Source organism: Tiliqua scincoides, chromosome 8, assembly GCF_035046505.1.
Source record: "Tiliqua scincoides isolate rTilSci1 chromosome 8, rTilSci1.hap2, whole genome shotgun sequence".
NCBI classification, from domain to species: Eukaryota; Metazoa; Chordata; class Lepidosauria; order Squamata; family Scincidae; genus Tiliqua; species Tiliqua scincoides.
The window spans coordinates 59,511,104-59,523,973 of NC_089828.1; the positions used below are offsets into that span (position 1 = coordinate 59,511,104).

General features: G+C 54.2%; 1 protein-coding gene across 1 annotated transcript in view; it reads right to left on the reverse strand.

Annotated features, from left to right (window-relative positions):
- Positions 1–8,796, reverse strand: part of TSPOAP1 (TSPO associated protein 1) — a 33,550-nt gene extending 24,754 nt beyond the window's left edge. The window contains exons 1-8 of the mRNA XM_066636487.1: positions 8,668–8,796; positions 7,355–7,483; positions 7,036–7,212; positions 4,457–4,720; positions 2,932–3,606; positions 1,861–1,971; positions 1,145–1,228; positions 217–306 (exon numbers count right to left, since the gene is read on the reverse strand). Of these exons, the coding sequence (XP_066492584.1) occupies positions 217–306; positions 1,145–1,228; positions 1,861–1,971; positions 2,932–3,606; positions 4,457–4,720; positions 7,036–7,212; positions 7,355–7,483; positions 8,668–8,796 (1,659 nt within the window). The remainder of the gene's footprint in view (positions 1–216; positions 307–1,144; positions 1,229–1,860; positions 1,972–2,931; positions 3,607–4,456; positions 4,721–7,035; positions 7,213–7,354; positions 7,484–8,667) is intronic.
- Positions 8,797–12,870: the final 4,074 nt, after the last annotated feature.

Genomic DNA, 12,870 nt, shown 5'->3' on the forward strand with positions numbered 1-12,870 from the left:
GCAGCATCCTTAGAACAAAGACACTCACTACTCGTGTGACTCCGTGCTATCTGCATGTGTCCTCAAATCTCGACACAGACTTGCAACATACTACAAAATGAAGTCCTTTTTCACGCACCAGATGTTTTCAGGGCCGTTACATGACTGGTCTTCTTCACACAGCTCTGTGTACACGCTTTGTTGATGGAAGAGAGAGGAAAGAAGGCTGCTACCCACCTTTTCTGTCCATGCCACTTGCCCTTGAAGCAAAGTGTTCTCCTCCAAGAGACGGTCATGGTCACTCTGTATCTCCTGGAGCTGAATTTCCTGCACAGAGACAAAAAAATCACTGGGAGGCATGCTGGAATAAAGAGTTCCTCCCTTTGACGGAGGGATTGGGTCTTTATGGGGGAGGACAGAGGGGAGGGAAAGGTTCAAAAGGCTTCAGTTCCATATGCTGTGCTCTCGTGTTCACAAGAGATGACCAGCTCAGCTCCACTCTGCATGGCTGTTGTGACCAGCTTCCTCTCAACTTGTGGACAGGAAATGGGTGAGGTCAGAAGCAGCCTGTCCAGTGGGGAGGGAGGGGGGAGACACACCACTGTTCAGTGGTAGAGCTCTGCTTTGCATGCAAATGTCTCAGCTTCAGTCTCTGGCCTCCTATCATTAAATAACGGGATGTCTTATATTAAATACAGACTTGGGAAGTTGCAGTCTAGGAATACATATGAAACTGTTTCTCAAACTGTGGGTCAGGACCCACTAAGTGGGTCACAAGCCAATTTCAGGTGGGTCCCCATTCATTTCAATATTTTATTTTAATATATTAGGCTTGATGCTACCGTGGTATGTGGCTGCATTTGGGGAAATGTTACAGACCTGCACCTTGAACAAGCTACTCAGTATGTTCTTTTAACAATGATAGTAAATGGGACTTACTCCTGAGTAAGTGGGTAGGATTTCAGCCTAGGATTGTAAAAAATTTTCCTGCTTGATAATGTCACTTCTGGTCATTACATCACTTCCGGTGGGTCCCGACAGATTCTCATTCTAAAAAGTGGTTCCCAGTGCGAAATGTGTGAGAACCACTGCTCTAGAAATCAGGGGGTTGGAGCAGGGAGCCCCAGGGGACAGCTCCAAAGGGCTGTGCAAGAGAATCACTCACGAGCTCCGTGTATCTTTTGTGTTTCTTTCTCACTTCATGTTCAAGGTTCTCACATTGCTTCCTCTTCTTTCTGAGCTCAGATTCCTATCAACAAGGAAAAGAAGCCAGCGGTCAGAGGAGGCTAGGACAGCAATAGACCTCCACCTCTTCCTGCCACAGGATGGGCTTTGATGACTTTAAAGGGGGATAAAAAAAGATCCATGGAGGTGGACACATGACGGCAACATGGAACCTCCATGTTCAGAGACGGTCTACATCAGAGGACCAGCTGTTGGGAACAAACAATACGGGAGGCCTGTTGCTTTCCTGCTCTGCTTGGAGGCTTCCTAGAGGCAGCTGCTGGCCACAATGAGGAAGAGGAAGGAAGCAAGATACTGCGCTAGATGGATCCCCTTGGCCAGGGCTCTTCCTATATGAGAGATTCAGGCTGTGAATTCCAGAGTGAGGGAGCTTCAGTCCCTATTTCCAATTCCCAGGGCCCTTTCACACCACTGTGTTCGCTCAGCACATGAGAGGCTCAGCCACATCTTTCCTCTGAGGCCTTGGAATGCTGAGGATGCTCAGGAACCCCAATTAGTTCAAGGCAGTGCACCTGCCGAGTAGCAGGAGTGAGCCAACAACCATTTGGGGGCTAAAACAGCAGGTCTGCTTTGAGAAGGAACACCCCAAAAGTGAGGTTAAAATGTGTGTTAATCTAAAAACACAAAACACCTCACCAGCTGCTGGATTTGCTGCTTGATCTCCGGGGTCACTGCTTCGGCCTTCTTGGCGGGGAGGGCAGTGTCTTCATCACGGCTGTGTACCAGAGGAGGTGCTTGTGGGCCTGTCTGGAAATGAGAGAAATCTCAGCCAGGCACAAGGGAGAGGAAGAGCAGTCAGCACCGTCCCCATGCCTGCTGGAAGTTTGCCCCTTTGCCTGCCATTCCTGTGAGGCACAGCGGGACCAGCACCTGGGTGGGTGAGCTTCTCCTGTGAGCACCTGCCAGTTCTCTAGAACACAGTCTGAGGGTCTGCTCTGGCCGGAAGTTGGTGAGGAGAGTGCCCACTGTGGCAGCCCACTTGCCTCCATTACTCCTCCTCCCACTCCCTAGACCAGAAGGTAAGTGCACTTTCCAGCCCACCCCTCTTCACTCCACCCCTCTCTTCCTTTCCCAGTCCTGGGACTGGGAAGAGCAGAGGGTGGGGCATCACCAGGAAAAGGGTGGGAGTGGGCAGCATGCGGCCTTAATCCAGGGTGCCCCCACCCTCTGAAGTCAGGCAAGTTGTGACTGAGATCAGGAACCTCTCTGTGATGACACCTAATTAACAAAAATTATTATTATTTTTTATTATTATTTTATTAATTTATACCCTGCCTTTTTGCCCAACAGGCACACACTTGCACCTACGGACAAAACTTCCACCTACAGGGTCCATCTGGTTGAGGGCTGCCTCCCCCTGACTGGCAGCAGTTCTGCTCCAGCCTTCCCATCCACTGGAGACCTGAAACTGGGATCTCCCACACAGTGGCCCTGCCTCAGCCGCTCTGTCCACGTCGGCAGGCAGAAATTCCAGGGTTTTCAGTCCGCGTCTTCCTCACCATCTCTGCTGCGGAGAAGCGACTGACACACTTGTGCAGGCAAAGCTCTGCTCCACCCCCCGGGCCCCTTCCGCTCTCAGGTGTGCAACGCTGCACATGAGGCTGCCGTGGGTCAGCCCATCCGTCCACTGCACTCTGATTGGTTGCTGCTCTCCGGTTAGCACTCACTCCCCCCTCCCTCCCAAAATGGAGACGGGGCCTGGGACACCTTCGACAAGCGAAGCGCCTTCCCTGGTATCCGCGAAGGACTGGCTCCCTTCCTGTCTGAACGCACAAAGCTGCTCCAGCCGGCCCGCCACTGGCCCCTCTCGCCCCCAGCCGGAGGTCCTTTCAAGCCGAAATGCCCGCAGCAGGGACTGGCCCTGGTCTCGTCCACACGCAAAGCGGGCTCGGCCCCTGCGCTGGTTTTCCCACCAAGGCCACACGCCCTCCTTTGCTGGACAGCTGGCATCCCCCCCTCCCCAGCAGGAGGCTGCGTGCAGGCTGTGGGGGGCCTGGGTTGGGCTGGGGGGAAGGTTCGGCCCTTCCTGGCTGTGGGGAAGGAAACTGGAGGCCGGGCGCCTGGGCAGGGCCCCGCCGGAGGCACGGCTGCCAGGGGCCCGGCCCGCGCTCTCGCCTGCCTGCCTGCCTGCCCCCTACCTGCTGGCCGGCGGCGCCTCCGCTTCAGCACCAAGGACAGCTCCGGGGCGGATTGACGAGCAGGAGGCGGGACCGGGGAGGTGGGCCGGGCTCGTCCCCTCCGCTGCAGCGCCTGGGACCTGCCGGGCCCTCCAGCCCGCCCCAGAGGCGCCTCGTCCCCCGGACGAGAGAAGGCGCCCCGCCCACGACCTGCGCCGCTCTGCGGGTCCCGCAGTTCTGCAGGGAAAAGGCTCCTGGCACGTAGCTAGAGGGGCAGAGCACGAAGTTTCGCAGGGAGCTCCCCCGCGGCGTGCAAGCGCCCCCTCCCCTCTGGGGCCATGCTGGGAGGGGCAGCCAAAGCCAGAATGGCTCCGAAGGACGGGGGAGGGGCTCTTTGCACGCTGGGGAAGGCTCCCTGCAAAACTTCGTGCTTTGCACCCCCTCTAGCTATGCCACTGTTTCCCATTAGTCAATAAGATCAGGATTAGTCCTGTGATTGTTCCTTGAAGTAATAATCACATCCGTATTATAATGTCACACACAGTAGTGTCTGTAATGAGAAACTCCCCCCCCCCCCCGTCTCTCCTGGCTTTTAGATTGTGAGCCCCTCAGAGCAAGGACTGGCGCCCTGCAAAGTGCCAGGCGCAGGGATGGGGGAATCACAGCTGCAATTCTGGGGAGAAGTCACACTGCAGCCTCAACATCCATGCACCCATGAGCGAGTCTTGGTGCCCCCCGGCAGTCTGCGCCCGAGCCTTGCGCAGGAACGGTGCAGACTTGAAGGCCTTTGCTGCCAGTTTCGCAGGCCACGCATTCCTGCAGAGAGGTGCCAGCTGAGGCCTCCTGACAAAGCAGGCTTTTGTCCTCAGAAGCTTTTGCCAGCCTTTGCGGTGCCCAAAGTCTTTTTGTTCTTTTCACCTTAACACAGGACGTGCAACACCACTCCTGCAGAACGGGCCTGTGTGGTGGATAAGAGGCAAAGGGCGAGAGCCACTGAGAGGCAGGCAGGCCTGATCCACCAAGGCAGGGAGTGCGCAAGGCAGAACACAGAAAGAAGAGAATGTGCTTAATGGCAGCAAATGGGAAGGCCCCGGAACCTGAGAGCAAGCAGTTACCTGGCTGGTGGCCTCCCTGGTCGAGGACAGCTCTTCTTGCTGCCTTGGGGCCCTTGATGGAGGAAGGCCATTGGAGTAGGTGGGTCTGGTTGGCACAGGTGACCCCAAGCTTGTGGAAGCCGAGGCAGCACCTGCAGGCCCTTGGCCGCCCAGGGACGCCTTGAAATTCTTCAGTGCAATCTGCCTCTGGAGACGCAGCACCTCCTTCTGGGACTCTCGCAGCAGGTGACGGAAGTCCATGAGAGGCAGGCAAGGAGGACCTTCCTGAGAAGAGGCACCTGGTGGTTGTTATTGTTGTTAATAATAATGACTCTTTCAAATAATTCAGTTAGTCAGGTAATTGAATCAATGAATAAAATCTGCATAAAATTACACACGAGAAAAGCAGTTGCCAAGGAAGAAAGCAGACCGTCTTTGTCAGCATTTCCTCTGCAGCCCAAAGCAGTTGGAGAGTTTGCGAACATTCTGTAACATCACATAAGCACAGCCAATGGTTGGCAGGCTCTCAGGTGGCAACCTTCAAAGCAACAGGAGTCCTGGACCACCTTGAAGACAAACCAATTTTTTTCCAGCAGACACTTTCAAGGACTGCAGTCTTCTCCATCAGATGCTTGACATGAAATCCTCAGTGGGCAGCAGGTGTGTATATGTGCATAACGGGGAGAGAAAGGAGAAAAACACTCTAAAGGGGGGTCAGCCGCCCTGGGAGACCAAAGGTGCAGCCAGCGATCAGGACTACGTACTGGACAGGCATGATTTGCAACAGCAGGAAGAGTTCAAGCAGATGCTGCAGCAAAAGGATGATGGTCTGTTAGGCCCCCGCCTAGGAACGAAAAGACCGAACGGCCCCAGGATGTGGGAAATGTGGCGAGTGACTGTTCTTGTGTGAAGACAGGCAAGGAGATCCAGTGCACTTGGCTATTCTGCCTTGTAGGGAGACAGCAAAGCTTCATCATGCCAAATGGAATAGCACCAAATTACTTGGCACAGTAAATTCTAATTCGGCAGCTTCTTGCTGGAGTCTCCCTTGGTTGTAAAACGGTGACTTGGGTTAGCAACAGAATGTCCTGGGAGGCCCAAATTTTCTCCTGCTGGTTGCTGGGTGTTGCCCTGTTTTAAGTCCAATCTGGGGCATTGATCCTTTTGCACAGTGAGTGACCCATTTGTCCCACGTGGGCAGCAGAAGGACATCGTGTGCCAGTGACCGCATGTCACTCACTGGTGGATGAGCCCCTGCTGGGACGGCTGTGATCATGTGGTCAGACTAGGGATGGAGACAGAGCTGACTTCAGCTGAAAGTCTGGTCCCTCTGCCCAAGTCTCTGTCATGCAGCCTGCTGTAGGCTGAGAGTCTGCATGAATGCAAGAACAGGTCGCCCAGGAGGAAGCCCCACGGCCATTGGCCTGAGGACACACTGCAGAGCTGTCGGTGACAAGCAGTGGGGCACTGTTGCTTCCATCTTGGATCTGTCTGACAGAAAGGCTGTGCTTGACCTTGTCAATCTGCCACCTCACTGCTCTGGTGAGTGTTGTCATTGTGGGAAATCCCCTTGTAAAGTCTGCAGGTAGGAATCCCTGTCGGAGCAAATGAAGTTGCATTGTAAAACTTGGCTGTAGAACATGACAGATGGTATGCCATGTTCTGGGTGGAAGCTGGAAGCCTGAAGGTGCAGGCCACCGTTGGTGGGGTTCTGGTGTAAAGTGGGGCTTAGAAGTCCCTCCTAGAGTTGCACTGCGGCATCCAGAATGTAAGCCTGCCCACTGGCTCATCCAGGCTCAGACTGATGACGGGTGGGGGGAGTTGTGGAAGGGCCTGGTGGAATTTCTCAGGGGTCTGCTGTCCACAGGCACCAACGACACTGCTCCAAATCATCACTGCACATTTCACTGCACTGCACTGCACTGCACTGGGTAACTGGCCTCTTCCACCCCATGGCTCCTTGATTCCACCTCGCACCACAGGAGGTGTGTCTAGATCTCGTATTTGCGCACTGAGGATTCCACTTCATGCACCTGATGAAGTAAACTGCACCCCATGCAACCTTCTGCCGAATGCACTGATTAGTCTTGAAGGTGCTGCAAAGTTTTCTGTTGCATCTGCTGCTACAGAATCCCATGGCTGCTCCTCTCTGGAAGTGGGAACCATTCAAAAATGGAGCTTTTCATTTTCCCTGAGATAAAAGGATGGGGGGGAGTCCACATGCTACTTTTTGTTCCATTCTCAGAAGTGCAGGATGAAGGCCAGGGAAAAAAATATGAGAACTAGGATGGATACGCTTAGATTCAAAGTCAGAAACAGTAGGAGATCTGTGTCTGGACTACACCACTTCAGGTGGCAGGTGATGGCTTGTATTATGAAATGCCCCGCTCACCAAAAAGACCCCCGACGTTCCCCACACAAAGAAAATGAGGGTGTCAGAAAGAAGACTCTGTGCTGGAGCCCTTTCCCCCCTAAGGTGCTTGCTTTGTGTGCAGAAAGAATGTGCCTGTATGGTGGAGCTGCCAGCCTGGAGTGGTGCAGCCCAGACAAGAGTCTGCAACTTTGCCTACTGTGTATGAGAATGCGGCTCCAAGGCCCACCTTCCCAGCCATGACTTTGGCTTGCAGCTCATGGCACTCCTGCTGCAGGCTGCTGATCTGCTTGTCCTTCTCCAGGAGCACGCTGGCCTGCTCCTGCAAGTCTGTTGCCCGTTGGCGAGCCAATGCCTTCTTGCAGAGTCCTGCACAGGAGCCCTTCACTGCGACTGGTGCATTGACCTGCATTGGAGAGAGAACAACCCATGAGCCACATCCCACGTCTGGCTGTCAAGACAGTCAGACCACCTGCATGAGATTCCTGGCAGGGAGGGTGGAAGAGGCCAGGCCACACCCCTCTCTCCCTTGCTAGTGCCACACTCACCACTTTCAGGTTGGCCTCCTGGAGTTTCCGGGCTCTCTCCTCCAGGCGCTTGGCAATGACAGCCAGTTCCGCATTTTTCCTTTTCAAATGCCTGACCTTCTCTTGGGTCTCTGGGAAGCAGCTTTTGCGCTGAGGAACCAAAAAAAGGGGAAGAGGTTTGTGTTCCTCTTAAGGACATTTTTTGCTTTGGAGACTGATTGTGAGAACCACAAAGGTAGACAGGCAGAAAGCTCCTTTGTCTTTCCTTGGGCAGGGGGAGCAAGGCGGTGTTGGCAGAAGGATCAGGATTGTTGGCAGACAAGTGTCACTAGCAGACAGGAGCCACCAGAGCTCTGCAACCTGTTCAGACGTCAGCTCCCCCAAACACGGCTGGCATGGCTGAGCACCAGCTGAAACAGCTTTTTGAAAGGGAGTCAGGCAGTCATGGCAGAGGTGAGCTCTGTCAGCGGCTTGGGCTCAGAGACAGACTGGGCACCTCCTGGCCCTGAAGGAAGAAATCAATGTTTTCATGGGCATGTTCCAGCCCATATTTGGGTCAAAACCAAGGCCTGGAGTCGATCCAATGGCTACTAACCAGAATGATTGGAAGGAACCTCCACGTTCAGAGGCAGTCTACCCCAGGTATCAGTTGCTGGGGAACAGCCACAGGCAAGGGCTACTCCTGCCTGTGGACTACCTGCAAACATATGGCTGGCCACTGTTGGAGTCAGCATGCTGGAGTAGAGGGACCTTCGTTCTGATCCAGCACGGCCCTTGTTATGGTATTTCCTTACAATGATGTTTGCTTACAGAGTGGCAACATTCACCCACCCAGGGGTGGCTTTACAATGAAAAGCAGGCCCTGTTGCTGCTTAGGGGGCAATAGCTTGAGGGTGGCAGAGCACCAGACAACCCTGAGCCATGGGGCACTAACCATTGGAAAGTTCTCCCACAAAAAAGAACAGGAGAAGTGAGAAAACAAAGCAGAGAGGCGATACAGTGGCTGTGAAGTGGAAGAAAAAGAGCTGTTTGGATTATCTACCAAAAGACTTGAGGTCAGCAGTCCCCCGTCCCCCCAACGCCTTGGCATTTAAAGCCTCCATCAGCCTCTGTGGGGGCTCAGAGCTTGGACAGGTTCTGTTTGGTTTCTCCTACACTCTGAGCCAGCTCAGGAAAATTCACGAACCCCAAACTGCAGCCCAGCGTTCCTTGTGACACTGCAAATCACCTCATGGCCCCCTTTCTGACTATGCGCTGCTTTGTTGGAATCCAGTGCACCACTTGGTGACTGGGGAGTGTGTGCAGCCAGTGCAGTTCCCCCCATAGCTCCTCACCAGCAGGCTGTTCTCCTTCTTGAGGCCAGCACAGCGTGACTGCAGCTCCTCCAGGGCCGTGAGCAGGACTTGGTTCTGCCGCAGGAGACACTGGTAGCTCACGTTGTACTGAAATGCATATGACGTCATACAGCAGCAAAAAACATAATCTAAACAGGAAAGCCTAATCCACCAAGACTGGAGCTAACAGCACAATCCCAGGCAGGCCTACTTGAAAGTAAGTCCTATTGAGTTCAATGGAACACACACTCAGAGAAGCAACCTCAGGCTTCAATCTTCTACACACTGGCCTGGAAATAAGTTCTACTGAACTCAGTGGGGCTTACTTTGGAGTAATCATGCTGTCTGTCAAGGGGACAGTTCAGCTGAAGGTCTGTCAAAACAAGAAGGTCTTGACTTGTTTCTTAAAACTTGAAAGGGATCAGGAGCCAGGCAGCCCTCCCGAAAAAGGAAGGTCCAGATCTTAGGCCCTGCAGAAGAGGAGACCTGATCAAATTAAAGTGCTGTTGGGGAGGGGCAATGGGGGACATGATGTAAGTTTGCAAAGTTTGCAGTGAAAACTGTGGGCCATTCAGCGGCTCTGAGGCAGAAAAAAGAAGGGCCTCTGCTCCTTTCAGCAGGTATGATTGATGTATGGAATTTGCTGCCACAGGAACGGCTTTTGAAAGAAAGGAGATCAGTTCGTGGAGGGGTCCAGGAGCCGGCTCTGCTGTGATGGAGACTAAATGGAGTAAATGGACCTCTAGCGCCAGGGATGGTGTGCCACAACACCAGTTGCTGGGGAAGCAGCAGCATCACACCCCATGTGTGGGTGCCCAGAAGCCCCAGGCCAGTTTGTGGGCTGCACAAACCCAGCAGGGCGACTGCTGGGCTCCAGCAGTACGTGAGAAATAGCCAATAGGGCTCCCATCACAGACGGGGATCTCACACACCCACCCCTTCCCAGCTGCAGCAAAAGCCTCCGGCAACCTCACAAAGGGAGGGACCCGCCACAGCGTTCCTGGAGAGGATGTTGCGATGCCATTTGCACCTTCACTGCCTGTCTCTGATCTGCCTGCTTGAGTTTTAGTCAAAAGCAGCCAGAGTCGGCCTCTTGGAAGTGACAAGCACTTTAAATGCTCCTCCAAGGTCACGGCTCATAGAAGAAGAGCTAATTGAGGCCGGCTGCTCTGACAGGGTGGGCCATTCATTGCCGGAAAGCGGTGACGGAAAGAAGCATTAGGAGGACACTGACTCAACGCGACACGTTCAGACTACAGATCTGGGACAAGCATCTAGCAAGGAGGGCACTGTGCCCTTCAGAGGTGGGAGCGTCGCTGTCGTCACAAGGGCGGGAGCAACAAGCCACAGCACAACCCACAACCTATGGAACTCGTGGTCACAAAGCATTGAAATGACCACTGGCACTGATGGTGTTAAAAAGATGATTTGCAGATAAATTACTGGAGAGGCCTGTTCGGTGTTAGGTACCATCTCTTCAACAGACAAGCCCAGAAGGCCTCAGGCCACGGGAAAGAATGGGGGGGGGTCTAGAAAAACAGAACGAAAGTCAGTTGGGCTACTGCCGGTGACCATGTCCTATGGCAGAGAATTCCATGCCTTCATTTTGACCAGGAGATGCAAGTGACTGGAACTGAGAGCACATGTGGCTTTTTTGGGCTCTGGAGGCCACAGAACATCAACACAGCTTAATCAATGAGGAACCGGAGACTAGACTTGAGGGACACACTCAGCTCCATTCTAAACTGCAGGGGTCTTTTTTACTTGTTGCTCTGAACGGCCTGGAGCTCACCAGAGAAGCTGAGCCGCCACATCACCCCCACCTGGCGGAAACAAGGCTAAGAGCCAAATCCTATGCAGAACTGGGCTGCCACGCAGAAGAAGGTAGCTGTTCCAAAATGGCCATTGACAGCTGGCAAAGCACTGTCCCGTAGGAGGCCATGTTGGGGGCACAGCAGCAGCCCTTCACTGAAGCATTTAAGGCAGTGGCAGAGGTGGGGAGGGAGCAAAACTGGGCGGGAAGTGGGGGGAGGAACGGGGGTGGGGGGAGACTGCAAGAGGAGGTGGATCTGGATCTGAAGGTGATTGTGCATGCCGGATCCTATCCCCTCTGGCAGCAGCCTCCCTGCCCCCTTTCTCTCCTCGGACTTGCACCAGCTAAACAGCAGGCACAGGTCTGAGGAGACCTATTACAGAGTGGGAGGCTTATGGAGAGGTAAGGGGTTTTAAACCTCAGCCACTCCCCCACCTCTTGTTGGGTACGGCACACTCTTTTTTGTTGTGGCTGCACCAGCGGGGGGGAGGGTAAGATTGGGCTCTCAATCAAGTGTTATGGGGCTGGATGAGCAGAAGAAATCCTGGGAACTGTTATTTAGTGGGGATGTTAAGGCTCCCATAGTAGGGATCCCTGTCAAGGAAGCCAGTCTTCAGGGGAGGCAGTTTAAGACCTCGGTCCCAAGTCTGACGCTGATGCTGTAGAAGTGCACCCTTGCAGGGCTAGCAGCAGTAGCTCTTTGCGAGGGAAAAGGATTGGGGTGGTTCCATGCATTCCAAAACCTGAGGCAAGGACTGGGGATGTCATAAGACAGCCACCCATGGGATGGGGGGAACTGTCGCTCCCCCCCAAACAGCCTGAGATTCAACTTTGCTGCTGCCTGCCTGAGCAAGCTGGAGAAGAGGGTCGCTGTGGGGGCAGCGGGCCCCACAGATCATGGCCTGCCTCTGAACACAAAGGCAAACAAACTGGGCCGGGGGTGGGCCTTGCAGTCCCTCTGGAGACACCAGAAAGGCTCCTCTCTTCCTGTCCTGCCATCTCTCTCCTTCCGTGGCCAAATTGTCCCTCCTCCCCTCCCTCTGCACTTCGCCTCTCAGAGCTGGAAGCGCACAGGAAATCAGCTGCTCCTCATCTCCTTGAGGTGAGCTCCCCCTTCCTCCTGCCATTGAGGTCTGCATTATATAAGAGAGGCTCAGAACCTTCAGAGGCTGCTGGCTGCAAGATGCACCCTGAGATTATGCAAGTTAATAGTAAATGAACAGGGGAGACCTCCCCTGATTTAACCCCCTCAGAACATGGCCTGCCACAAGCAGAGGTCTCTGGCAAAACACAGCTGCGGGTAGAGGACTCCAAAGACACACCCCAGGGGAGGGCTCTTGCCTTCCTGCCTTGCTTGTGGGTTTCTCAGCAGTCCACTGTTGGGAATAGGACGCTGGGTTAGATGACCCTCTGGTCTGATCCAAAAGGGCTCCTTAGTGATGATCATTAGGAATGGAACCTCCATGTTCAAGGGCAACATACCCGAAAGGACTAGATGCCTGGGAGCAAACCATGGGGGAGGGCTGTTGCCTTCCTGCCTTGCTTGTGGGCCTCCCACTGGGACAGCTGCTTGACTACTGTCTGAAATGTAAAGAGGCTGGACTGTGCAGTCTCTTGGCTCACCCAGCAAAGCTCTGATGCTGTCACATGGAATCTATTGTCTCCAGGTGTGGCAACGGTCCCTGCCCACTTCAGCAGTTGAGTCGGCCTTTGGCCAAACCACTGCACTCGTGGTCACTGCTGCTGGACAGAAGCAGCTGTAGCCAGGGTTGGCCCATTCATGTGACCAACTGAGGAGGCTGCCTCAGGCAGCTGACTGGTATAGGGCACCCTCCTCCCTCCCCCGTGTGGAAAAGTAAGCGGGTGGGGGAACAACTGAAGTGTGGAAGAGAGGGAGCGCTGGCTGAGCCACAGTGTCAGGGTTGCATCATTAGGTAAGGGGGTCGGCTTTGGCACACCGTCTCAGGCACTGGATGTCTCGGGTTAGCTCTAGCAGCATCTGTGGGCCACAATCAAATGTTCTATGTGAACCCCCCCCTCCAATGTCCTTCAGAAGCAGGGGTGTGAGAATCCCAGCAGCCAAGTGCTATGAACACCTAAAAACACCCGGTCCCTGGCTCTGGGGCTGCTGAGAAGGGCAGGAAGCAGGAGGCTCCCCCCTCCATTGCTGCTACGGTGGAGGGGAAGTCCAGCCCCCAGTCCTTATCCCTAACCCCAACCACAAGCCACACAGGAAGGAATAGCCCCTGCCCCAAGGAGCAGGCAGGCTCTTCTCCTGCAGGCACTCCACGGAAGGCATGAAAAGTGGGTGGTAGGTGGAAAGAGACAGGCTAGGAGGGCCTGAGGGGCATCAAGATCAGCCAGGTCAAGCACTGGTTGAGGGTCTGTGC